At 39.0% G+C, this 24,618-nt stretch overlaps 1 protein-coding gene across 1 annotated transcript in view; it reads right to left on the bottom strand.

Annotated features, from left to right (window-relative positions):
- Positions 1-5,410: 5,410 nt before the first annotated feature.
- The window catches only part of Prdm6 (PR/SET domain 6), a 97,325-nt gene continuing 78,117 nt past the window's right edge, over positions 5,411-24,618 (bottom strand). Inside the window, exons 5-7 of the mRNA XM_027949367.2 lie at positions 21,404-21,746; positions 12,027-12,203; positions 5,411-5,525 (exon numbers count right to left, since the gene is read on the bottom strand). Of these exons, the coding sequence (XP_027805168.1) occupies positions 5,411-5,525; positions 12,027-12,203; positions 21,404-21,746 (635 nt within the window). The remainder of the gene's footprint in view (positions 5,526-12,026; positions 12,204-21,403; positions 21,747-24,618) is intronic.

Here is a 24,618-nt window from a genome sequence, read left to right as displayed (position 1 = left end):
TGCCTGACAGTAATTGCATAAGGTAAGTTACGATCATTATCACCACCTCCATCAACATCTGAGCGAATAAACTCAGAGTTTCCTTATTTTTCCATTAAAAGTCACTCAACAGATTCTTTTCTAACTACAAAGGTAGTATCTTCAGTATTCAGGGAAGACAATGCATAGTTTTGTGCCTTCACCCTGTTTTCTGATATATTTTTGGTTTTTGACATTTTACATATTGATTTGATGAAGCATCTGCCATTATTACTTAAAAGAGGAAACGGAATTTTAAATGTTTACCCAACCCTGGATTATAGGCTAAGCATCTGTGGCAATGCTTCCAGAAATACAACAATATTCTTTTCCATTTGACTCTCTCTGTCAGTTCTACCTGGCAGCTGAACTTTGGGTTTGTAGAATTTAATTTGGAGGAGGGCTGAAACATGTGCTTTTCCCAGGGCTCTGTTGTTATCTTTTGGCAGTTCAGATAAATACTAGCAATGAGAAAATTTCAAACACTGGGTGATATGTACTCAAACACTTATTCACTTCACAAAGTGTTTCCAAAGTTATCTACCTCAAAAGGATCCTGACAAAGGAATGATATTTCTAGAATCTACTGTTATCACTTAAAGATGCATATCCCTTAGAGTTGTTCCAGATTTAACGTCAGAAATTAGCACGGTGGAAATAAAATTAAATTCACATGCAGGATTTCATTTGTTTCTTTTGGACTAGTTTCTTCAGGCATGTGTAGCCTTCAGAGGAGAGCAATGAATTTGCTCTTGAATGCTGGGGTGGATGCTCAGAGTGACCACTGGTTCCACATTGCTCTGGACATGCCCTGCTTTGTGAGACATAACATGTTTTCCATTTTATACAACTCAATTGATACTTGTATTTATTTTCTTAAATTGGTGCAAAACAAATCTAGTAATAATGTTTCTTCTACTCTGAAAACCAATTGAATATTAGTTTCTTACTCCAACAACTCTAATAACCAGTTACCAGTGATCAGTTTGGCAATGGTGTACCCCAAAGACCCAGAGCCTCAGAGGATGGGACTTGTGAAGAGGAAGATCCTCCAATTTAGATGTCTAAGGAGTTTGATGGTGAGATTAAAATACTAAATTTAACCAAGCAACCACTATCTGTAAGCCACTGATGAAGACAGTGCTCTCAGAAGCACCTGAGTACAGGTGAAGAACATTCTGAAGCAGACACCAGGGAGTCCCCACCTCTAGGAACACCAGAGCCACACACTGGGGCCAGGAGCTACACTGGATGGGCTTGTCACAAAGGAGATACCTCAGACTCATTCAGGATCTGTGGATTTTCTTCCCTGAGCAACTCAAGCCCTGTTACCATTTATTGTCTTATCACTGGAATCACTGTAAAAACCTAAGACTTCAGCCCTAGTTGGATTTCTTGATATTGTTAAGAACCAATAGTCTGGTGGGCTAACCAAAGACAACCAAGCTGTGCCTCTGAATTGGTTTTCAAACATACTATTTTCAGGTCTATGGCTGAGTTTTTAATCTGTCAGATTCTCTCTATTGCAGAAATCTCTGTAATTACACTGAGACGATAGTCCAAGGGAATTACTCAGGCTATTAGCTGGTCACTTAGGAGAATATTATTTCCTCACCAACAATTACTTAAATAATGTTACTTACAGTGAACAACTACAATGGGGTGTTGATACAAATCAAGAGCTCAGTAAATACATGTGGAATAAATGAATGAAACAATGAGCCAATCAATTGATGAAAAAACTAATGAGTTGGTAAATGTCTATAACTATTTGTATATGTGGTTAAGAATGAAGTTTTTCCAAGGTGCGACCCAAGAAATTGTAATACCTGTGAGACACAGTGTATCATAATCTTTTCTGTTAGATGTAGTTTCTCAACAAGGTACATGTGAATGAGTACCCAAAACAAATTTACTAATTGAACCAAATTACATAAATTTTACAAGAGTAAACCCTGCAGCTTTAATTACCCACACAATAACTTTATAAAAACATATCTGCCCTGAAAAAAGTAATTTTAAAAATAAAAACAAAACCCACAGGAAAAGCTTATCTGGAAAACAAAACAAAACAAAAATACTTTTTGGGAAAAGTATTTAAATATTCTTTAGGTTACTGAGATTTTTCTAGAAATGTGATGGTCTGTAGCTCCACCTCTCCTTCCCCCACACTATGTCTTTTACCTGGCATTACCCTTAGGCTTAGACTCTTAGCTGAAACAATGAGTTTATACTAGAATGGAAAGTCTTATTCAAAAGGGGGAAAAATCTGCTCCATTGATCAAAAGGATAAAGAAAGATTGCTTCAAGAGCCAACCTATAATCCCAACACATACCCATAACCCCAATGACTGAAGGGGTGCTGAGGCAGGAGGATCACAATTTCAAGGCCAGCCTCAGCAACTTATTGAGATCCTAAGCGACTTAATGAGACTCTGTCTCAAAATAAAAAGGGCTGGGAATGTAGCTCGATGGTAAAATGCTCCTGAGTTCAATCCCCAGTTAAAAAACAAAAAGCCAAACCCTGATTCAGTTCTGACAGTTCACCTTCCTCATCTTAGGTATCCTGTTCACTTCATGACGCAGAGCTTTTACTCTCTTTATGTCATTATAAGGTAGGAAGTTGCTAATGAGGAAAATGGGCAAATCTTCACAACTGTAGTTTCTACCACCCATTTACTGTGTCCCAAGGGATTATGTGTATGTTTTAAATAGAAACAGTTGAAGCCTTTCTGTTGTTGGGAAGTTTCAAGAAGAAATCTGCTTCCCAGTATCCATATTGATTAAAACTTTTGGGATCCAAATGATGTCAGAACCTGCTCCAGGGCTCCAAGCCACTTTGCAGGTACAGGTCTGTGTTATGGACAGACGGCCTGGGCAGTCTGCTGGAAGCTGGCAATGGCTCAGAAATGTGAAAACCATGAATGTCCCCAAATGTGTGGAAAATTACAGTATCCAATTTTGTTTGTTACGAGAATGTTTTCTGACCAAATTTGGTTGAATACATAAGAATTTTTTTTTCTTAATAATAGAGGAGAAAAAATAGACTTGAATGGAGAACACTAGAAGAATCTTTTGGTAGAGGTTACTGCCACATTTGGTGGGAGTTTGAGACCAGCTAGCAAAGCCATTAGAGTGGCAGAGCTCATAGCTATGGAAACCCTTCCCATGCCAGATATCAAGGAAGGCGATGTCTCATTCCTGCAGGTGCAGCCCATGACACCTGAGTGAAATGCTTTGAGTTCGATTAGGAAATGGAGCAATGGATGAGCTGATTTTTCTCATTAAAAAATATTAGAAACACAGAGTCCCTTCTTATCATTTTCAAAAAAGTTCAGCCAAATGGTACAGCCTTGATACAATGGAACAGTTAGCTCATCTACATAGCTGACCCATCATTTTTTTTTTTTTTTGCAGGTTTCAGGTAAATGTGGCTACAATTTATTCACCCTTCCCAGTGACAGACATTGCAGGCAAATGTCATCATGACTTTAGGCAGGGAATGTAAAGTCTCTATCTACTGAAGAGAAGACTTTCAGTCAGCAATAGTTGCATAGTAGCACAGATTGCTTACTATTTCCAGAACAGGGAGACAACAAGCACTGGGAGGAAATTCTAGGTGAATGGTTCAAGATCAGGCAAGAGAGATCAGAATTAGCCAAGTTTCTTTTAGCGTGGCACACAATCCTAGAGATGATTCTAACTACAAACATGGTCAACGAGGCCCTATTTTATCCTGTTTTAAATGTGGCTGTTGGGTTCTATGGGACAGAGAAGAAAAATTAAAAGAGAAAAAAAAAAGATTGTCAGAGAACCAAATACACAGTGACAGATTAAACAGAACCACACAGTATTCTTGCCTTTCAGTAGTGAGTTCCTTTTTTTTTTTTTTGAGGGAAGACAAGAGAGAGTTCAAAGACAAGGAGTTCCTTAAAAGGCTGTGCCTTGTTAATGGGTGACCAAGAAATATACAAACAGAAGGTGTTTTTAAGTACTCTAAATAAACTGTTCAGCTCTCTCTCAACTGGCCATGGAGGTAGATGCAGCCTCTGAGTTGCTGCTGGGAGCTAATGGACCAAGCGCTGCAGGAGACATCATTTCTTCCTGACATGGCACTGTTTCATGGAATGTGATCCAATTTTATCGAGCACCATTGGTGAAACACCAAAAGGCTAGCTGAAGTTCAACTCACTTTCCAGGCACTCAAAGAGCAGTGAAATTGTGTGATACTCCTTTCCCTTTTGATGAATCTATCTGGAGAGAGGAAAGGTAATTCCTGTTGATAAAATTAGCTGCTTTCTGGTCTAACCACAACCCCCTCGGTGGCTCCTCCTCTCAAGGTTTCCTTGTCTGACCTATTTTCACCCATTTTTGCAGAAATGCTCCTGCCATACTCTGGACTGTGGAAAGGGGGCCTCTTGGGCTTCACCTGTATAAGAAAGGAAGATGAAGGTGCCTAAACTGGAGCTATTGACCGTGAGCGCAGCACCATGTTTGTTCACATATTCATCCATTGCAAAGAAAGAACAAAAGAAAAATTACTTGAAGCCTAATACCTTATACTCAGCCTCAGACCGAAGAACTTTATTTCCATTTTCTTTTTTAAGCTAAAATGTTATTGAAAACAAAATTTTCTCAACTAGCTGCTTCCGAACAATGTACTGTATTATGAAGCTCCAAACATTTTAAATGTTTTTTGAAATCCTGACAGGACAGAGTCAGTCCCCCACTTTCTCCTCTGAATTGTGAAACTGAAACCATTTTCTTCCTGTCCCAGGCTTTCCTGCATCAGGACCAGGCTGTTGGATGGAAGGAGCCGCATGAAAGTGCACAAGAATGAGAATACGGAGACGGCTGCGCTGGCGCTACAGATGGTGCTGCCTTAGCGAGGGTCTCGCTTCTGCTTCCAGGGTCCCTGCTGGGGCAGCCAGCATCGGGCCAGGCCAAACCAAAACAGCAGGAAGAATGGCTGCACAATGGGTCTTGAACATGCTATGGAATAAAGGTGCAACGAGAACCAAGTCCCTGTGCATTCTTAGTCACAACCGTGGGCAGAAGAACCCCTTCGATTCCTCCCTTTGGTATTAAATAACAATTAAAAAAAAGCTTTTTAGAAACAAAGCAAATACATGGTGGGACTGGAAATGTTAGCCATCCCAGGTTAGTTGTCCACTGAAATCAGTCTCATCCCTAGTCATAAATAAATAATCTCTTTCCTGGTCTGACTTCCACGCCAGGATCAATATCTCTTAACATCTTACTTATTTTATTACTGCTTTTGGTTTTCTGGGACTGATTGAAAGTTGCTCAGAGGAAATCTTTGGTTTTGCTTAAGTGTCCGTGACATTTAATCATGACTTTCCTTGCAGTTTAATTCCAACCAGTCAATCAGTTAATCCACTTCGATTGATTCTGGGCTCTCCGTTATTGGCTTGCACTCATTGGGCATCCGCTGGTGTCGGCTCAGCTGGGTGGCCTGCGTGAAGCTCCTCTCACACCTCTCGCACCTGGTGGAGGCAAGAGAGAAAATTGAGACCAGGGAGCGGGGCCTGCAGGGTGATGGGCTTCCTCTCATCCTGCCTAATCAGAACAGACACTCCAAAGTGGCTTCAGATTTTACCGGCTCAAGAGGTTTAATTGGTGGCTCCTTCCAAGGCCTGGATGCCTGGGATGGGACAAAGCCCGTCTGATGCAGAACAGAGGGATCTGTCAATAGGCAGGGGGAAGGTGATTTCTCCAGAGAGCCCTGTCCTGCTGCAGCTCTGATCACTGTCAGTTCAAATAGATAAAGAACAAAAAGAGATTTTTAGGAGTGAGCCATCAAAGCAGCAGCTTGTCTGCAGTTTTCTGCTCCGTAACCCCAAAGAGAAATTGATGACAAATAGAATTTCACCTGCTGCTAATTTAAAACCCAGAATTCTACTCCCCTTAGCACAACAGCCAAAGAACGATCATCTCAGAATTTGGAAACTAGTGGAAGCAATACATTAGTTTGCCTAAGAGGTACTGGGTGAGGAGACTGCTTTTTTTTTTTTTTTGCAAAAGCTAGTTTTAGTGTTACAGCCTAACCCAAATTTAGGATTAGGACACTTTTCAAAATGAGGGTTTATGGTGGTGGTGGGAAGACTTGGAAAAAAATGGGAATCAAGGATTATTTGTGTGATTTAAATGATTCAACCCCACTGAAAATACAGTAAAAATAGTGTACATGTGGGCCACAATTAGAGGCCTCTATGTCCAAGAAGAGCAAACTGGCTTCATACTTCAACAATATCTCCTCTCCTTAACTTACAAAAAAAAGGAAAAAAAAAGAAAGAGATTGTAATTTGGAGACCCTGGGTGCATTTCCATCTCCCATACAAGCCTCACTTACTAGTTCAATGGCTACTTGATCTATAACAAACAACACACACACACGCAACCTGATGGAGGCTCCAGTGTTTCTATGGCTATTGTTCTTGGCTGATTGTGACTATGTGTACACACACCCTTTGCAACTGAAATGTGGCAGCAAGCTGGGCACAGCAACTTCCCCATTACCACCTTAAACATCTAGGCTGCCCAGAGCACTGGCACAGCCCCTGCCAGGGCCTAGCAGCCACCTCAGTCATCCCACTAATGTCCTCTCCTCAAACCTCTGAAGGAAAAAATATTCAAGAGGAGCTGCAGATAGTTATATATCACAATCTCCAGTTCTTAGGTCTCTATGCTATTGGAGCTGTGGCAAAAGCCTCCACAAGGAAGTCCCTCTGCCCTATCAAAGATGAGGAAGCCACATGTCTCATCATGTGGGCTGCATTCCCCTTTCCTCTTCACTAGTAAATCATAGAAAGTGTCCTGCCACAAAATAATCTCCTTAGAAATAGACCATGCCCATCCGGTGTGGGGTTCTGGCATGTCTGTAAATGTTGAGAGGCTGGGGCTTCAGCATTTACTTGGATTTTCCAGACTCGTGTGCCAGCTGAGTGTGTCAGGGCGAAGAAGTTGTGTTTCTTTGATTGTCTTTCAGTGAATATTTTTAGCAGCCTGTTCCACTGTTAAAAACTGCACTGTGATCTTGACAAATGTATAATGTCAGCTTTAATGTATCAGACCTATCAGCTCAATGAAAATAACTCAGAAGTATTGATCACCTAATGATTTTGGGTGTATTCATTAACGTCCGTGGGCAGCTCATCCCCTCTCCAGAGCTCCTGGAGTGCTGATGACATGTTAGCAACCACTGATTGTTTATTAGAAAACTGATTAGTTACTAGATTAGTGTGTCAAAATATACTACCTTTCAACTACCTGACAAACTTTCAAATTATTATATTCCTTTTTTTTTAAATTTTGAAGCTCTAGGATCAATTTCAAAGAGAGCAAAAGAGTTTGAACAATTGTGAGGAATGACACTTTACCTGGGCTATGCTTCTGCCCCCCTAATCTTGTGTATAAAAATATGAAGACTTCACAAATGGGAAGCTTAGTGCTTCAAATAAGGCAAAAGTGTATGTGACATTTAAATACTTACAACAATGGAGACATTAAGGGCAGAGTTATGCTTTTCTCAAATGTTTGTCTGAATGTCTGAGATTTACATGCATGGAGCAATTTGTTGGAATAGGAAATCTTTTTTGATCTGTAGTGTGCTTGCAAAGATGATTCCTAAAATATCATCTCTAGTACCATCTTTCTACCAAGTATGAGAAAAAACACGTGCAGATGTGTTGAAACTACCTGAATTTAGATCCTTTTCTCAGTGGTTTCCCCTTCTTAAGGAAAGTGGGCTACTAGAAATAATACCTAGGTGGATTGAGAACTATAATATAATTTGTATATTTGAGGAATTAAAGACAGCTAGATATAAAAATACCTTGCCTCTGGGAAGTCAGAGCCGTATTATAGGTGAGTTGGTATTTATTACCCCTGAGTTACAATCTCATGCAAGGGATGGGGTTCCGGCATCTGTAAACCTGGACTTCATGGAATGTAGCAGGATAAGGAAGAAAGAAAGACAGACTCAGAGGATAAGCCCGGAGGAGAGAAATGCTCTTGCACACAGGGTCTTCCTTATTGTGCCTTCACTTGGCATGGGTGCTGATTTTGCAGCCTTGAAGGAACACACAAGTGGAAAGTCTTCCAAGTATTTCAGCAAAAAGAAAGTACCCAACTTCCTGCTGGCATGGGAGTCTTAGACTTGATTTCCTTTTCAATTTGAGATTCTCCTTCACTCAAATGTGCTAGTTGATTGGATTATATGTACTGGGAGCTTAACAGATGATATAAAGTTCTGTTACATAGAAAACATGCAAGAAGCTTTCTGTGCATCTGCAACATGTCACAAAATACTTCTTGAATTGGACCAAATTGCACATATGTGTGGTGTGCTCAATGCATATTTACTGATTTGCTTGGATTTCGTCTAGATCCTGTTCAACTGTTAAGCATCCTTTGGAATTTCCTTTGATTTTTCTTTGTACTCAGCCAAACTGTTTTATTTGAGGCAAAATATAGTGGGGAATATTTCCACTTGCTTCTAACAAGGATGAAGAACCCCTCTGTGGACAGTCCGAGGCTGCTTGTGCAGCTTCCCAGGCCCAGAAGCCAGGCAGGCATCAGGCAGCTCAATTGAGTCCTCCCAGGCAGAGCAGAGTGGAGCAGACCAGCCCACCTGAAATCTTGAGACTCTGTGTTTAGGAAGAAAGGGTCCTCACTATAAAGAAGAATTTTCAGACTGCCAACTTCCCTCCCTCTCTTTCTTCTTTCCTGCAATAAAGTGCTTGCCTATTGCTGTTAAATGAAATGATGTCTTCCTTTTGCTCCTCGTTCTCCACAAGTTCCAGTCTCACAGAACAAACTGAAAGCCAAGACCTTCAATATGATCTTTGATTTTTTTCATTTTCCTATGTGCTTTTATATGTCAGAAATTCTAAGTCTACAGCCTAGGTTAGCTGTCAGTAGTCCCGTGATCTACCTCGAACTCAGGAGATAGATTCTTTCAATGGGATTTCAACTATGCAGGTTGTAAGAAGCCTGGAATGAATTCTGACCTCTTAATGCCAAATCTTCTCCAGCCTTCTTTGGATGCCAGTGATCTTGAACTGCTTCCAAAACTCACTGCTCAGAATTTAGAACTTGGAAAGGGCTTTCTTCTGATGTGGAAGGCTCAGATTTGGCAAAGGCCCCTGAGTCCAGGGTGGGTGGTACAATTTGGGGACTGAGCCATTTGGGTCATCTAGTTGGAAGCTGCTCCGGGCATAGGGTTTAGGGTTGTGTATCTTTATAAGATTCTTCTTTTCTTCAACATTGTTTAAGCCAATACCCATTAGCTGAAGTAGTAAAATTAACCATCCTGACGAAACCCTTTTTATTGACTAGTATGCAACAAAAGTTTTTTTGAATGTTTGTTTTATAAGCTTGTAAAAGGATATCTTCATAATATTTACAAATGTCCACGGGTTGGATATCCATGGGCTGTAGTTGGAAGATTCCCAAAACTCCCTTGGGATAGTTCAATTCTGAAAGACCTGATTGTATACACTAAAGGATTTAGCTTTCCATTTCCTAGAAGATGTTTAAAACTTGCACTTTCCAAATAAGCATACACTCAGCTCTTATGTGGAAATATATATTTGATAAAGTAAAATCCCCCCCAAAAAAATTATAGCCTGTGGCTATCTTGATAAGAGTGGGAACAGAAGGAACTATAATATGTATATCGAATGGTATCCAACAACCCTGGTTGTTTCCTTGTTTTTTTCTTTTTCCCAGATGAAATTAGCACAAACAATACTGTTGGAAAGAGGAAAAGATGTAATTGCTAAATCCTTTCAAATATTAATTCAATGAATGAAAATTAAGTTAAGATGGCAACTCTATTGGAAACATGACAAAAACAGGATGTTAAAGAAAAAAATTGAGTGGAGTCAACAAGGTTACACATAAGTAACACCTTAACATTAATAGAAATCTATTTCCCATTTTGACCCTGGAACCTCTTCAATTAATTACTAAAATCTATTTACACAGCAACAAGATAAAAATCAATCTGATTCCTGGCTCTGTGTCTGTCTGACTGCCTGTCTAATATGAGGGACCAGAAAGATTCTTGGATCTCCTGCACCTCTGTTTTTGAAAAGCTCTCTTGCTCAAAGGCACAAGAAATGTGTCCTTGTCACTTTCCACCTCCAGGAGGGGACTGAATCCAGAATCTGTGAAGCCCCTGGGCATCAGGCCTCAGGGTGATGGCAGAGTCCACCAGGCAGGACACAAACATCAGCGAGAAGGAACTCCAGCACCTGGGGTGAGCCTTTGGTGCCTCAGGGTGATTAGAAAAGGGTACCCCTTTGAGCTGCAGGTTGCCATACTTCAAGCCCAAGTCTAGGCCCCATACTGCCCTTAGTCCATGAGCAAGCTAGGCCTATGTACACAGACAAAAATTATCAAGATTATTATTATTTTATTATTAATATCAATTAAATCAATAAAAAAATAGTTAAGAATGACAAATTGAGGTCACTTAATTCTTGGGGAGGTGACCAAAGGTGACCGGCTCTTCTGAGGTCCATCTTTCACTGGAAGACCACTGAGGCAGGGAGGACCCAGACCTGCAGTACTTGCTACTCTAAGCTCTGCCTATCAGTGTGAGCACAACAACATGTCCAAACAGCAGATTCAGCGGGAAAATCATGGGTTACAGGACTCTAGGAAGATGTGGTTGAGAATGAGCAAAGGGGCTGTCTCCTATGGACTGGATTGTTTCCACTTTTACTTGCGCTTGTCCTACAGAAGGCAAATAAGGCTGCACATCTATGCACTTTTAATTTTCTTTCTCAAAAGAGGAAGCCAGAATGGCAAATGAGTAGAGAGAGATATAAGAGGGTTGAAGAGACAGTTAAAATTGCTTTGAGACCATCAACCAGTTATGTGTACAGGTTCACTCTCCCAAGCCTTTCTACATGCTATTTGAGCTAACAGAAATACCTCTCTCCCCTTTATGTCTGATAAGCTCCTACTCATCCTTCAAAATACATCTGAAGCATCGTCTCCCTATAGCATTAGCTATTCCATTTCTTTGCTATTTTCAAACATTATACATACATATTTTATTGCTGCACATCTTAGAGCATGAGGTCTTCAACGTTAGGGTGGGAGGGAGTTGAGACTCATTTACCTTTGTATCTCTTGTCCCTAGCTGGACACCCAGTACAAAAGTAGGTGCTCAATAAATATTTGTTGAATGAATAAATATACATATTTGAATGAGTGAATGAATAAATGAATGAATGGATGAATGAAGGAATAGGTCCTATAGCATGATTCAGATGCCGACTGTTTTGATGACTGGGTTATATTTTGAACACATCATCTTATTTAATTACCCTGACTTTGCCAAAGCCCTTAGAATTTTGTTTTACCTCTTTTGATGTTCCCTCAAAAAATTTTCGAATCTTCAAAAAGTCAACATGCCCTGTGCTTGGTCTGCTTTTATTGTTTAGTTTTTCACCAACATGATATTTTTGAGCTTTAAGTCACAGTTTTTGGCTACTATAATAGAATCAAATTCCTTAACACATGACAAAGAGGAGAAAATGGTTCATCAGAATCCTGAAGTGTTCATGTTCTCCAAGAGAGAATTACTCAGATATCCTAAATATAGGGCCACCCTTACGGTTATAGGGCTTACTGATGGCCATGAGTGCTATGTGGCTCCTGGATAAAGTTTAGACACACAGATCCTCAGAAACTGGAAATATTCAAATTACTTATTCAAACCTCCTTATTTTACTGATGAGAAGACATACACAGAAAGATCACCTTAAATATAAGGTAACAAAATTGAGCCAGAACCAATATGGAGGCTTCTCGACTTTGTTTTCCAAAGGCCAGCCACTGTCCAAGGAGATTTTATGCAGTCTGGACATTGACCTTCCAAATAGCCTTCTTCTTGCTGAGCTGGGCAGTGTTGTGCCAACGTATCTGCCAGCTCTCAGGGCTGAGAGGAGGAGGACTAAGCCATTACTTACTTGAAGGGTTTTTCTCCAGTGTGGGTTCGGATATGGTTGTTGAGGGTGGTGGCTCCGGCAAAGGCACGGCCACAGTAGCCGCACTTGAAAGGCCGGTCACTGGAGTGAGTGACTACGTGGTTCCTCAGTTCAGAAGGCTGGGAAAAGGACTGGGAGCAGTGGCCACATTGATAGGGTCTGAAACAAATAAAGACACTGCCTGGTCATTATTTTCCATGTTGATCAGCAGGAATCAGCATTATGAAACAAGGACCCAAAGCATTTTGGTGGTATTTCATACTTTTTTAAGACAGAACACAGAGTTTTGGCCTCTGGGTCCTCACTACTTCACTTGTTGCCACAGGAACAAAATTCACAGAGCTGTTGAGACACATGAATTCCCAAATGAATATTTCCTTCCAGTATTAATCATACCATTTCAAAATCCTCTACTTTCTTGTCTTTATCTCCCTGCAGGCAAATATTAGTGTATCTTTGTAAGCCTTAAAAACACAGGCTTCATTAAGCCAAACGTTACAAGAGAAAAATCTGTAATGTCTCTCATGCTTCCCTGGCATTCTTAACTTTTCCAAATGCTTTTAAATCAAATCAATTATCTAGTTTCATCTTTACAGTAACCCTCTAGGATAGGGAAAATGGCTGTTATTATCTCCGTCAGTTCAGAAAACTGAAAATAAACTGTCCTCGCAGGACATAAGCAGTTGATGCCAAGATCATTCTAGGGTTTGGATCTTATTCTAAGTGCCAAGTAAACGTGGGCAAGTGGGCAAGTTGCACACGCATTTTAATAAATACTAACCTATCTTGGAATCTAGATATAGTACAAGTGCTGGTATCGCACAGGTGAACACAAATGTGCAGCATCCAGATACATCTCTTTGTAAAAGAAATCCTGACTTCGACCTCCTAGCCCCCTTCCAAATATTTATCCATTGAGTCTTTTTCTTGAACCTCAGCTCCCCAGTTTAATCTGGTCACAAGGAATGATTTATAGCAGCAGAGAAATGACAGGATGTCACTATGCTTGCAGAAAGATGACTGTGATGCAAAAGCAAATGGAAGGAAGTTGTGACAAATACCTGATAATTAGCAAGATTATCAGAGCACATTCTTTCCAGCTCATGAGAAGTAAATCAATTTTTGGTTTTCATAAAATAGATTAAAATTCTGTCTTCTCCACAGAAGTTCTTCTGCTTACTTAAGCAGAATCTGGTGAGTGATATAAAACCTGAGGAGTTTTCCCTGTTCGAAGCTATTTCATATCATTCCTTGACAGGTCTCTAATTTGTTTATCAAAATTTTTGTTCAGAAAATTAATTTGTCATGAGGGATAGTAACAGCTCACTAAGCCCTGGTTTGTGGCGCAGACATTTCTGGCTACATTTAGAAAGCCAATAGCAAAAGCAGACTTAATTGCTCTACCTTTAGCAAATGCATAAACCCCAATGATCAGAAACCAAAATGAAGGACTAGGAGACAATGGTGACCGAGCATGTACAACAGTTCAATTAAGTGCAAAATAAAGTGTACCCTCTCATTTGTCAAGTGAAGTGCTTAATTGTGGCTACTTGCCTCACTGAACACAAATACTATTATTTTACCCGGCTTCAGCGCACTGAACACTGATTGTAGAATTTTTTAGCTTGATTAATAGTCCAGGATTGGTCAATAACTCAATACTATACAATTTTAATTACTTACATTTAGAAATCTATCTAACTGCTCTCAAACAAGTTTCAAAGAAATATATAAGAGTCCTTGGTAAGGATTTTATCTATCTTGACAAATTACACATGCATTTTATTACAATTATAAAATGATGCTTTGAAAGCCATTAAAATTATATGCAGATAAAAATGTCCTGTCAAATCTGCTCTTGGTAGTAGATGCTAACCTTAAAATAATTCCTCAAAAAATAATTCTCTTAGGGATAAATTCTTTTAAATGCTGCTGAAGATTATAAAGAAAATAATATATTAATATATGCTATGTCTACTGACAATTGATTTTTTCTAATAGTGAAGGAACCATTAACATTTATTAGCCTCTGGTTATCTATTTTTAATAGCTATCACTATAAACAATAAGCCACTAAATAAAACCAATTAATCTTTTCTTTTTTTTTCTAACTCTGCTGTCAAAAGTTGGGGTGATTTATTTTCCACAGTCAGAAGTCAATCCATCCTTTTTATGTTAATAGTCACAGTGGCAAAGATTTACACACAGAAGAGCAGAAATGACCACAGAGTGGCCTGGTTGAATTCTTATATCAAGGAAATACCAATGAAAAGGGAAAGGATTCTAAAACATCACCTTTATCCAGCACCAGCCTGAGAGGCATTTGCTAGGGAACCAGTGGCCTTTATAGCATCATTTTTAAAACCTTAAAGAAATGTAGCTTGACTGAAAAGAAGAGCCTAGAAAAAGAGAGATAGCAGAGGTAAGTCTGTTTCAGCCTCTAACTCCAACCAATTGTAGGACTTGGACAAGTCACTCAGTTTCTCTGACCTGTTTTCTCATCCATCTGGAAAGGGGAATGGACTGAGCTGGATGCTCTCACATCCCATCATGCCTTGCTCTTGCTTCTGGGTAACTGACCAACAAGCCTGGCCTGTGCATTGGTCTAACACTGCCTTACACAGGCATCACCAGATACAGCATCATCAACACAATCTCCATCTTGCATTGCAGGTACCAGTCAACTCACTGGATGGATGTGGAGCTTTCCGTGTGTGTGTGTGTGTGTGTGTGTGTGTGTGTGTGTGTACATGCTCACTAGAATATAGAAAAGTTTAAAGAACTGGCAACAAGTTGAGAATTTCAAGCAACAAGAAAGCCTAGTACCAACATGTAGGACCAAACCTTATTGTAATTAATTTCAACAAGCAAAGCTATAATCCTTCATTTTTAGGAACCTTGAATAAGACTTTAGATCATCTGGTCACATTCACCTTTGCAGTGCCTGATTTCATGTAGAATTTAGAACTTAAGTATCTCCCTTGCTACTATAACAGAATGTCTCTTTCAGTCTAGAAATTTATAGAAAGTTAGCCTTCAGAAAATACAGAAGTTGCACATTTGGTAGACAATATTCCCTTCAACTTTCTTTTCCTATATTTCTAGCATTTCTTTTTAAATGAATAAAATAAAATGATCTACAAGAAAATGTGGAATATATACACAATGGAGCTTTATTCAGCCATAAAGAAGAATGAAATTATGGCATTTGCTGATAAATGGATGGAAACAGAGAACATCACGCTAAGTGAAATAAGCCAGATTCAGAAATTCAAGAGTTGAATGTTTGCTCTCATATTTGGAAACTAGAGCAAAATAAGGAAAAGAATGCAGTGGGAGGGGATATCATAAAGATACAGGGAACATAAATCGAGTAGAAGAAGGAGAGCAAGAGGGAGGGAGAGAGGGAGGAAGGAAGGCAAAGAAAAATGGAATAAATTTAATAAAATCATGTTATATGCATATATAAATATAACACAGGAAATTTCACCTTTATGTATATGTTGAAAATTTCAACCAAAAATGAATAAATGAGTGAAAGGAAGATCAGTAGATTAGAGGAAGGAGAAGAGGAGGAGGAAGGAGGGGCTGAGGGGATCCAAGATTGAAATCATATTCCATACATGTATGATTTACTCAAAATGAACCCAATTACTATGCATAACTATAATGCTCTAATGAAAAATAAAATGATCACAAAGTGATTTTAAAATTTATTATGTGTCTAGGGTTTAATCTAAGGGCATAGGAATACATTCAGGACAGAACTAAGCTTTTAAAAGCTTAGAAAATATCACCACGTGGGAATCTCAGATCTTTTGGGACACTGGCCACAGGAGTTAAGACTATATGTGCATATTTAAATTAGCACACCCCATCTTCACACTTCCCAACTTAAAAAAGGAAGGTCTTTGACACAGAATTAGTTGCTATTACTTAGCTTTTTATTCTGGTGATCAAATTTCCAATGATTTTTGAAGGCTGGTAAAAAGATAAGGCTGATTTGGATATAATCAATCTTAACTCCAAAGTTCTGTCTCTCTTTCATGTATCCTCCCAGAAGATGCACACAGGACTGACATCCATGGGTGCTATGTTTAGCTTTACCTTTTTTTTTTTTTTTTGTAGTTGTAAATGGATAGCATGGTTTTATTTTGTTTCATCTTTATGTGGTGCTAAGGATTGAACCCAGTGCTAAGCAAGTGCTCTGCCACTGAGCTACACCCCCAGCCCTAGTTTACTCTTTTCAACATCTCACATCATGGTATTTGGGAACCTCCTTTCTAAAGCACCTCATTCTGCCAATGCACATACAGCATTGCACTATTCTCAAAGCAAACAAAAAGGGATAACATTTTACAACCACAAGTGTATTGTGGCTTTGTTGCAACTTGAGACTTCTAGCCATATTGTCCAATGATGAAGAGTTCTAGGTCTAAATTATTCCAGCACAGGAGCCATTAGCCACATGAAGTATTCAAGGATTTGAAATGTGGCAAGTACACCTGAATAACTGAAGTATTATTTTATTTATTTTTTATTAACTTAAATAGCCCCCTGTGGCTAGTTCCGACACATAAATATCAAGCTTCAAGAAAAAACTAGAAAGTGTTCCATACTCAATGAAAAAAAAAAAGAAAGAAGAAGACTGAATAGCAAAGTGTAGTTGGATTTAGTTAGCATATATCAATGCTAGTAAATTTTTAAGCAGAAAGAACACAGCGAGATGATTTTGCACATCCCCTGGCATTCTCTGTCACTGGCAGCTTCTCTGCCAAAGATTACGCCAGTAAAATGTGCAATTCATTTGCTTTTGAGTCTGTAATTGGTTTAGTGTACACATAGGAAAAGGATGAAACATTTAACAAAATTAAGTGTGGTTTGGTTTAAAATTATTAATCCTTCTTTGATTTTTCTTTTATGGAATGAAAGCCTCCAGGACAAAAGTTATTCAGTTGGAGCTACATTCTCTCCTTGCTCCAAGTCAGCCAGCTGAAGTGCAAATCTCCCAAGACTTCAAAGGGACCCTGCTTAAGTCACTGCTGGCTGGGGGAAGTAGGAAGAGAACTTAGCTCTCTATAAGGAGAAGATTCAGAAAAGTGACAGAGTGCAGAACCAAAGGGTTTGCTGAACATGGAAAACCAGGAAAAAGATAACCTTCACTTGGGTGGGGGAGGGGCAGAAAGAAACAGAGGAAGACAAGAGCATTGATACATTCCAAGAAACTATTATGGTGATGGATTGTCTCCAGGCTCCTCCCACCAAACAGCACCTTTTAAAGCCATGTCCCCTCTGGCACCATCACATCCAATTACAAACAGTGATATTTAAACACAAATGTGAGTAGCTGATAGAGTACCCAGGGGGCTGAAGGCAGACTTTCCCCGAGTAGCATAAACAATCAAAAGGGAGAGAGAAAATGAGAAAAGATGCAAAATAAAGAAGCAGTATAAAGACAGTTTTCTGTGACAAATACAAGAGAACATTTTCATCAGAAAATAATCCACTGTGAATGAAGGTTTTGCTTACCCCTTTCTGAAGACCCCCCAACTCCCCAACGCCCCAATGGGACTGTTGAGAGTTTCTGCAGCAGAAAAACAGAAGAGAAGAGGGATTTCTAACTCCTGATTCAAGCAAAAGTGAATCAAGCTGCCCTGGCTACACAATTAACTTATGCAAAAACTCGAATGTTTATGAAGTCTTTAAATAAAATCTTGGTTGATCTAGATTCCAACAGCTTCTACCCTTTGAATTGGTCCAGAGGAAAATAAAAGTAGCCTGAGAAAAAGAAGAGATTTTTTTTGTTTTTTCTTTTTTATTGTTGTTACTAACAGGGGGGAAAATCAAGAAATAGCAATTCCATGGCTCTGAGACCCCCACAGATGTATTTATCTTTAAGGGTGATTCCTGTGTTACCAGGTCACCCACAGGTTCTTTCTGCATTCAATGTGAATAACTCAGCGGTAGAAAATGGCAATGCTGACATTGCTGGGTACTCACAGATCTATTTCCTTTCAATCAAGGTATAGTTGATACCTGACATGAAAAAGCTTATGAATATAGACACACCAAGTGTCTTTGATAAAGGTTCAACTGTCTGAGGTTTTGTGGCCAAATATTCAATCTCTTGAGTGAAAAAAAAAAAAATCTTTTGTACTTCAGATTCAGGAGCCCGTTTCAAACTTGGACCATTTTGAAACTCTAACCTGTTTACCTTCTGATTTTTCTTCTGTGTCTCCCTTTCTTGCCTTTGGTTCTAACAAGGTTTTCCAATCAAAGTAAAAGCATTCAGTTTTTCAAACATAAGGGGAATGATTTCTGATTGTTTAACTTTTTCACTGGACAGCTGGCACTCCATCCATAGATGTGGATCCAGCATACATGGATTCAACCAACTGCAGACAGAAAACATTTAGGGGAAAAAATGTGCCTGTACTAAACATGTAGACTTTTTTCTTGTCATTATTTCTAAACAATACAAAATAACAATTATTTACATGACATTTACATTGTATGAAGCGTTATAACAATCTAGAGATTATTTAAAGTGTAGATAAATAAGGTTGTGCATAGGTTATATGCAAATTCTATAGCATTTTATATGAAGAACTTGAGCATGCACAGATTTGGGTGTCTACCATGGGGTGAGGGGCTCCTGGAACCAATCCCCTAGACCCTGAAGGACAACTGCAAATGGATGAATGGGCACAAACTTCCAAAGACTAAAGCTCAGTTAAATTTCAGAGTCAACCAACAAAGAATATATATATATATATATATATATATATATATATATATATATATATATATATATATGTATTCAGCAATTGGAAGCTTCCATGCATATAACAGATAAGTTTCCAAATTTAGCAACTATGATGAACAAATCTGATGTTCCATTGTGGTTCTGTGCATTTCTCCTATTTAGCAATTTACTGATGTGGTTAAGAATTATGGAGAGTATTTCTTACTTCCAAATTTTCTGGTACCAAGACAGCATCCTAGGTCTGGAATAGAAAATGGCTATTCTAGTCCTACTGTCTAAAAGCAAATTTGTAGCTAAAATGAAATTAGTAGATCAAAGTGCCTGGGTATTTCCCTCTACTTCTTCTTATTTCCTATAATCAACTCAGATGTGATGAACTCAGATTCCGTTTATCTTCCCCATTGTTATCAAGAAACATAGTACTGATGTTTAGAGTTATTATATTCTTTATTTTAATTTATTCATGAATGATGTCATCCACCTCTCGAGTCTTCACCAACAAAATACAGGGAAGGGAGAAGTGGGAACCCATTTCCTGAATAACTTGATTCCTTGTCATTAATATCAATGACAACACCCATTACTCCCCCAAATCTGAAAGGCTGGTCACTGCAAACTTGGGTATCTGAGTCGAATAAACCCATTACAATCTATCACAGGATGGGAGTCTCACACCATCTAGGTTTTCCCCAATAACTCTAAATTAGCTAAGAATCAGCATTTACCCAACAATCTCTCATGTAGGTATATCTTGTATCATCTTATACATATAAGCTAAATTTTTAGGTATTTTCTGATAGCTTTTATGTATATGTTATAAATTATGACCCATTATTTTACATGACAAGCTTCATGAAGATTTAAATCATAATACATGCATGATTTTCCAAATATAACTGGGTCAGACAAAACAGTCTATTTCAGTATATTTCTGTTAACCTTAAAATAATTTTATTGCTTTTATGACATTTGTCACAAAATCATACCAGTTCCAATGTCCAGAAACTTTCAATTATTGTTTCATTTTACCTAGTACACTCAGGTACTAAGACTACAACAAATCTTTGCAAATTACAGTTCCATACATTTGAACTCAATTTGAAAAGCTAGTTTATGAGAAGATTTTAATGCATCTTTTGTATTTTAATTAAAATCACGAAAGTGCTTTGCAAAACTTAGAATAGATGTATCTTGAAGCTATTTTCAAGAAAGGTAAACTTAAAAAAATAATTCTTTCTGAATAAGGAAATGATTTTCAAACTTTTGTATCACCTCTAGAGCCAAAAGCACTAAGACATACAAGTCTATTGAAACCTTTACTAAGACTGTTGTCTTCATAGCCCTAATTACATGTTAAGGCTTAATGTCAAGAAAGTGGTTTCTAGAATGGCACAAAAAATGTATACACCTGTAAATGTGCATATGTATCCTGAAACTATTATTTTAGAATATATCTATCCCTTCCACCACACCTTCATCTTTACCCAGGAACACTTGGATTTTTCCAGGAACACTGTTGCATCCTGCAGAGCTGGAGTGAAGAACTAAGCATATGTTATTAGGCAAAGAGAGTTAAGTGGATTGCTTAATTAAGGTTAATCAGTGTCAAAGTTAAGAAAATAATGCAGAAATCCTGCTTCCAAGACTCCTAGATCCAAAAATTATTTTCTGCTTTTATATTCAAAGCACATTTTCAATGCCATACTTAGATATTTTGGTTTTAATCAAGTTTTCATATGACATGAAGGAGAGATAAAACACCAGCAATCCTTTCTTATTGAATTAATTTGATTTTTGTCTTTTGCACTCCCAGCTATCAAGACTGTCGAATAAACCAGTTTTGATTCATAAATAATAGTTCCATTATATCTACTGTGCCACTCGTCAGAGTACCTGAAATTTTAATTCACTTGTTCAGCTAAATTTCATCCTCAGTTCATGGCCATAAAATTCTTTATTGACAAACTTTCAAACCAACTTTGACTCTGAGGTATCTAGTCAACATTTTTCTTCTGTGTGGATATTAGTTTATTGAATAAGTGGCATCTGTTTTCCTCCACATCACTAGCAGAGCAGGTATTTCCTTTTGACAGCTTTGCAGGATTTATGGGTTTGCATGCTCCGAAGAAAAATAGTACTAAGCAAAAAATTCCAATTCATTACCTCTTAGTACTTAATTAAGTTCATACCCACAGCACACTGGAGGTGAACTCTGAAACGACTGTGACAGCCGCAGAGCAGCCAGCTATATTATCTTTGGAAGACAGAGAGGATTCTAATTATCCTGACCTCATTTTTCCACCTATGATATTCATAAATGTTCCTTGTATTTTGCTCCCTTTTAAACTTGGACAGAACTGTTTGGATAGCAAGTGCAGATTTCTCTCTGCAGCCACCAACCTGTCTGTTCAGCCCATATAAACCAGAGAGGCAGTGGCCTAACATTACTCTCCAACTTTCCTGAATGCAGGCACCTCTTAGCACAGGGTTTCCCCCCAAAGTGTGGCGGGAGGCGGTGACTGGTAGCTGGCAGCAAGGCAAGCAGCGGGTCTCACTAAGCAAACACAGCATGAGCAGTGGGAGTCAGGGTTACCTGTCCGGGTTCTGCGTGCACACGTGCATCTGGAGGAGGATCCGCTGCGTGAAAGTCTTAAAGCACTGCCCGCATTTCCAGAGATGCCAGTCACTGAACTCCGAGTGGAGCTGGCTTGTGGAAGTCGGGCTGGCGAGGACCCGCTGGTTTTTCACGTTGATTTGGTTAAATCCTGATTCAATGGGCCCAGACTTATCCAGGAGGGAGAAGTTCCTGCTGCACGGAGTCTGTGGGAATACCACGGAGCGCTGCTGGGTGGCGGGGGAGAGTTTGCTGCTCTTGTTGAAGGGCTGCAGGGTGTCTTGTCGGCACATGGCTTCCATTACAGTTGAAGGGACGTTTACTGGGAGAACAGCAATAGTTTTAGAAGATCAGTTTTACTAGCCCTTAAAATAAACACAATAACACATACTTGAAAAAGTTGTATAAATGGACATTTTAGAATTTAAATGTTAAAATCGGCATTTTAAAATTTAATTTAGAATTTTGTGGGTTCCCCCCCCCAAAAAAAAATCAACATAGTAACAGACAATTGAGGGGGGAAACATTATATTCACAAATTAATAGCTCATCTATTGCCTGTTTGTTGAGCAACTACCACATATTCAGAATAGTTCTTAACACTGTCTTTGCTTTCAGAGTTCACTTATGACTTGAGACATCTAAGACTCCATTAGGAGGTTCCACCTGCACCCTGTTTCCTGGCAGTTAACTGGGAGGCACAGCAAAAAAGAGGAACTGAGCACGCGGCTGCCTGGAGGGAGTGCCTTGAGCTGTACTGAGAGGGTGGATTTGGCTGGAGTAGGTGAAGTATGTCAGCCCAGAATAGGTATTCAGAAAAAGCTGGTTGAAGAGATAAAGGAAAGAAGATGAAAGACTCTTGAAGACAGGAGAGGTCTAGCATTTTGATGGACTAGTGATCGAAACAGGCTGACCTAACAGACACAGATTTCTGGACAGTGTGGGAATAAGTGTTGGGGGGGGGCAAGAAACAGGGAGGGGGTGAACAGAACCCAAAGGGCCTTGGAAGTCCAAATAAATAATTAAAGAAATATAAACTTTAGGCAGAAGAAATAGACATAGGCTGCTTCTGAGCAGATGAATAACAAGAAAAAAAAAATCCCAACTCTGTTCAAGGAGGGCCTGAGAGAGGCAATGATTGACAGGCGAATACAGGGAATGGGAGGCAACAGAGGTGCTTGGGCTTTGGAATCAGAAAACCGAGGGTCAAACAATGACTCTGCCTTCTATTAGCCTGGTGATCTCAGGCAAGTTATTCAAGGACCCTGTGCCCCAATTTGCCCTTCTTTAAAATGAGAACCGTGGTAGTAATAATCCTAAAAATAATAGCAGCATAGCTTAGTGGTTAAGATGGCCTAGATTTTAACTCTGCTATTTACGGCCTGTGACTGTGAGTAAGTATGGAACATCAAAATCCACAATTTAGTCCTTGGTAGAATGTAAAATGGCCACTTTAAAGACCAAACGAGACAGTGCATAAATGGCATTTAAAGAGCTTGACCTATGGTTGACACTCAATAGCAATGGAGCTCCAGGAGCCCTGGTTCCTCATCTTTCAGCCTCTCCTTATGAGGATGAAGTGTGATAATGAGAGCACACATCACAGAGCCTGACAGCGATAGTAGCCATTCTCCTTATAATAGAAGAAGAGGCTAGAATGAAGGGAATGGGTAGGGTAGTGGCAGTGGAAATGGAGGAAGAACCAGAAATAAGAAATATTTTTGATGAGGGGGATCTAATATACTTTAAATGTATTGTTCTTTTCTAAAAATTGTAATATTTATCAAGTATTCACTGATCAATCCATAGGTCCCAAGGTGATTAGAACCTACACAATAGATTATTATTTTTTAAAAGTAACTACCATGTCAAATAATGTACTTTTTGTCACTTCAGGGGTAAGAGATTAAAGGTTATAGGGTGGTCAAAAGAATAGAATTAGAGACCAAAATTTTTTTAAAGGATGATTGGCAAAAAGGTTGGCGATGTCAAGTCATAAAACCTTGTAAAATTCTTCCATTGGCCACTGGCTCATGGAAGAAAACACCAACAGGGAGTTCTCATCCTGCCCAACCCAGGCAATGGCTGAGCTTCCTAAATCATGAAGACTCAATATCCTCAACCATAAAAAGAGAACAGTGGAGGACTGTGCCGGCCGGGAGGCTCTGTGCTTGATGGGGCAGGCAGATGCAGAATGTGGGGACAGAGAGGGGTGGGTGTGCTGCCTCAGAATTCTTTATCTCAGAGCATTCTGCAGAATCAAGTGTGCTCAATGAATCCAACAGAAGGAACAGCCCTTGTCTACAGGGTTCTCAGCTCAGCCCATCTCGTCTTCGGAAGAAAAAATAAAGAAGAGACTCGCATACTTGGAAAAACCTGGAGTAGGTAGAATCTGCTGTTCTTGACCCTGGATACTGCTCATTAGACTCACACAGGAGTATTTTAAAAACTTAAATCAGTCTCTCAATAGGGCCTAAGCATCTACATTTTTAAAAGTTCCCCAGGTGATTCTCAAATGAAATCAGAGAATCACTGATCTAATCCTGTCCTTTCTCATTACAGATGACAAAAACTGAATCTCAAGAATGTCTGTTAAATTTGCTCAGAATCACACACTCGGGGATACATGAAGGCTGGAAGTTTTTAGCTTCCTGACTTCCAGGGAATTTTGTTTCTGAGAACACATCTGTATCATCTGCTTATTAGCTGTGTTCAAAAATACAAAGAATGTTTTACAGGTAGTAAAGTATGTGTGTGTGTGTGTGTTTGTTTGTGTGTGTGTGTGTGTGTGTATCAAATACATCAAGTCATATGTAATATGAACATAAAAGTTATATGTACAGCTAAATATTCCTATATATGTATTTTTGTGTATATGCCTATATTTTAAATATAAATATTTATCATTTGACCCTCTAAGGCAAAAATTTATTATCAATATGGAATCTGTGGACATTTCTTGGACTTTTAAGAATCTTTTATTGCACACAGATTGTTACTTTTAAAATAGGCGCTGAAAGATAAGGAGGAATGTTTTGCCATGTTTGGGCCTGTTTTTAATAAAAAAATAAATAAAAACAGCAGCATTGTCAGAGATCAGGGTGGAACCCATATTGTTTAGCCCTTTCATAAGTGATCTGGAAGGGGCAAAGCACAGGGAAACCCACAAGTCTTCAGGCGACACTAAGTTTTTG

This window comes from Marmota flaviventris, chromosome 5 (assembly GCF_047511675.1).
Source record: "Marmota flaviventris isolate mMarFla1 chromosome 5, mMarFla1.hap1, whole genome shotgun sequence".
NCBI lineage: Eukaryota > Metazoa > Chordata > Mammalia > Rodentia > Sciuridae > Marmota > Marmota flaviventris.
The sequence above is the reverse complement of the archived record's forward strand: the minus strand, read 5'-3'. Positions and strand labels throughout refer to the sequence as shown.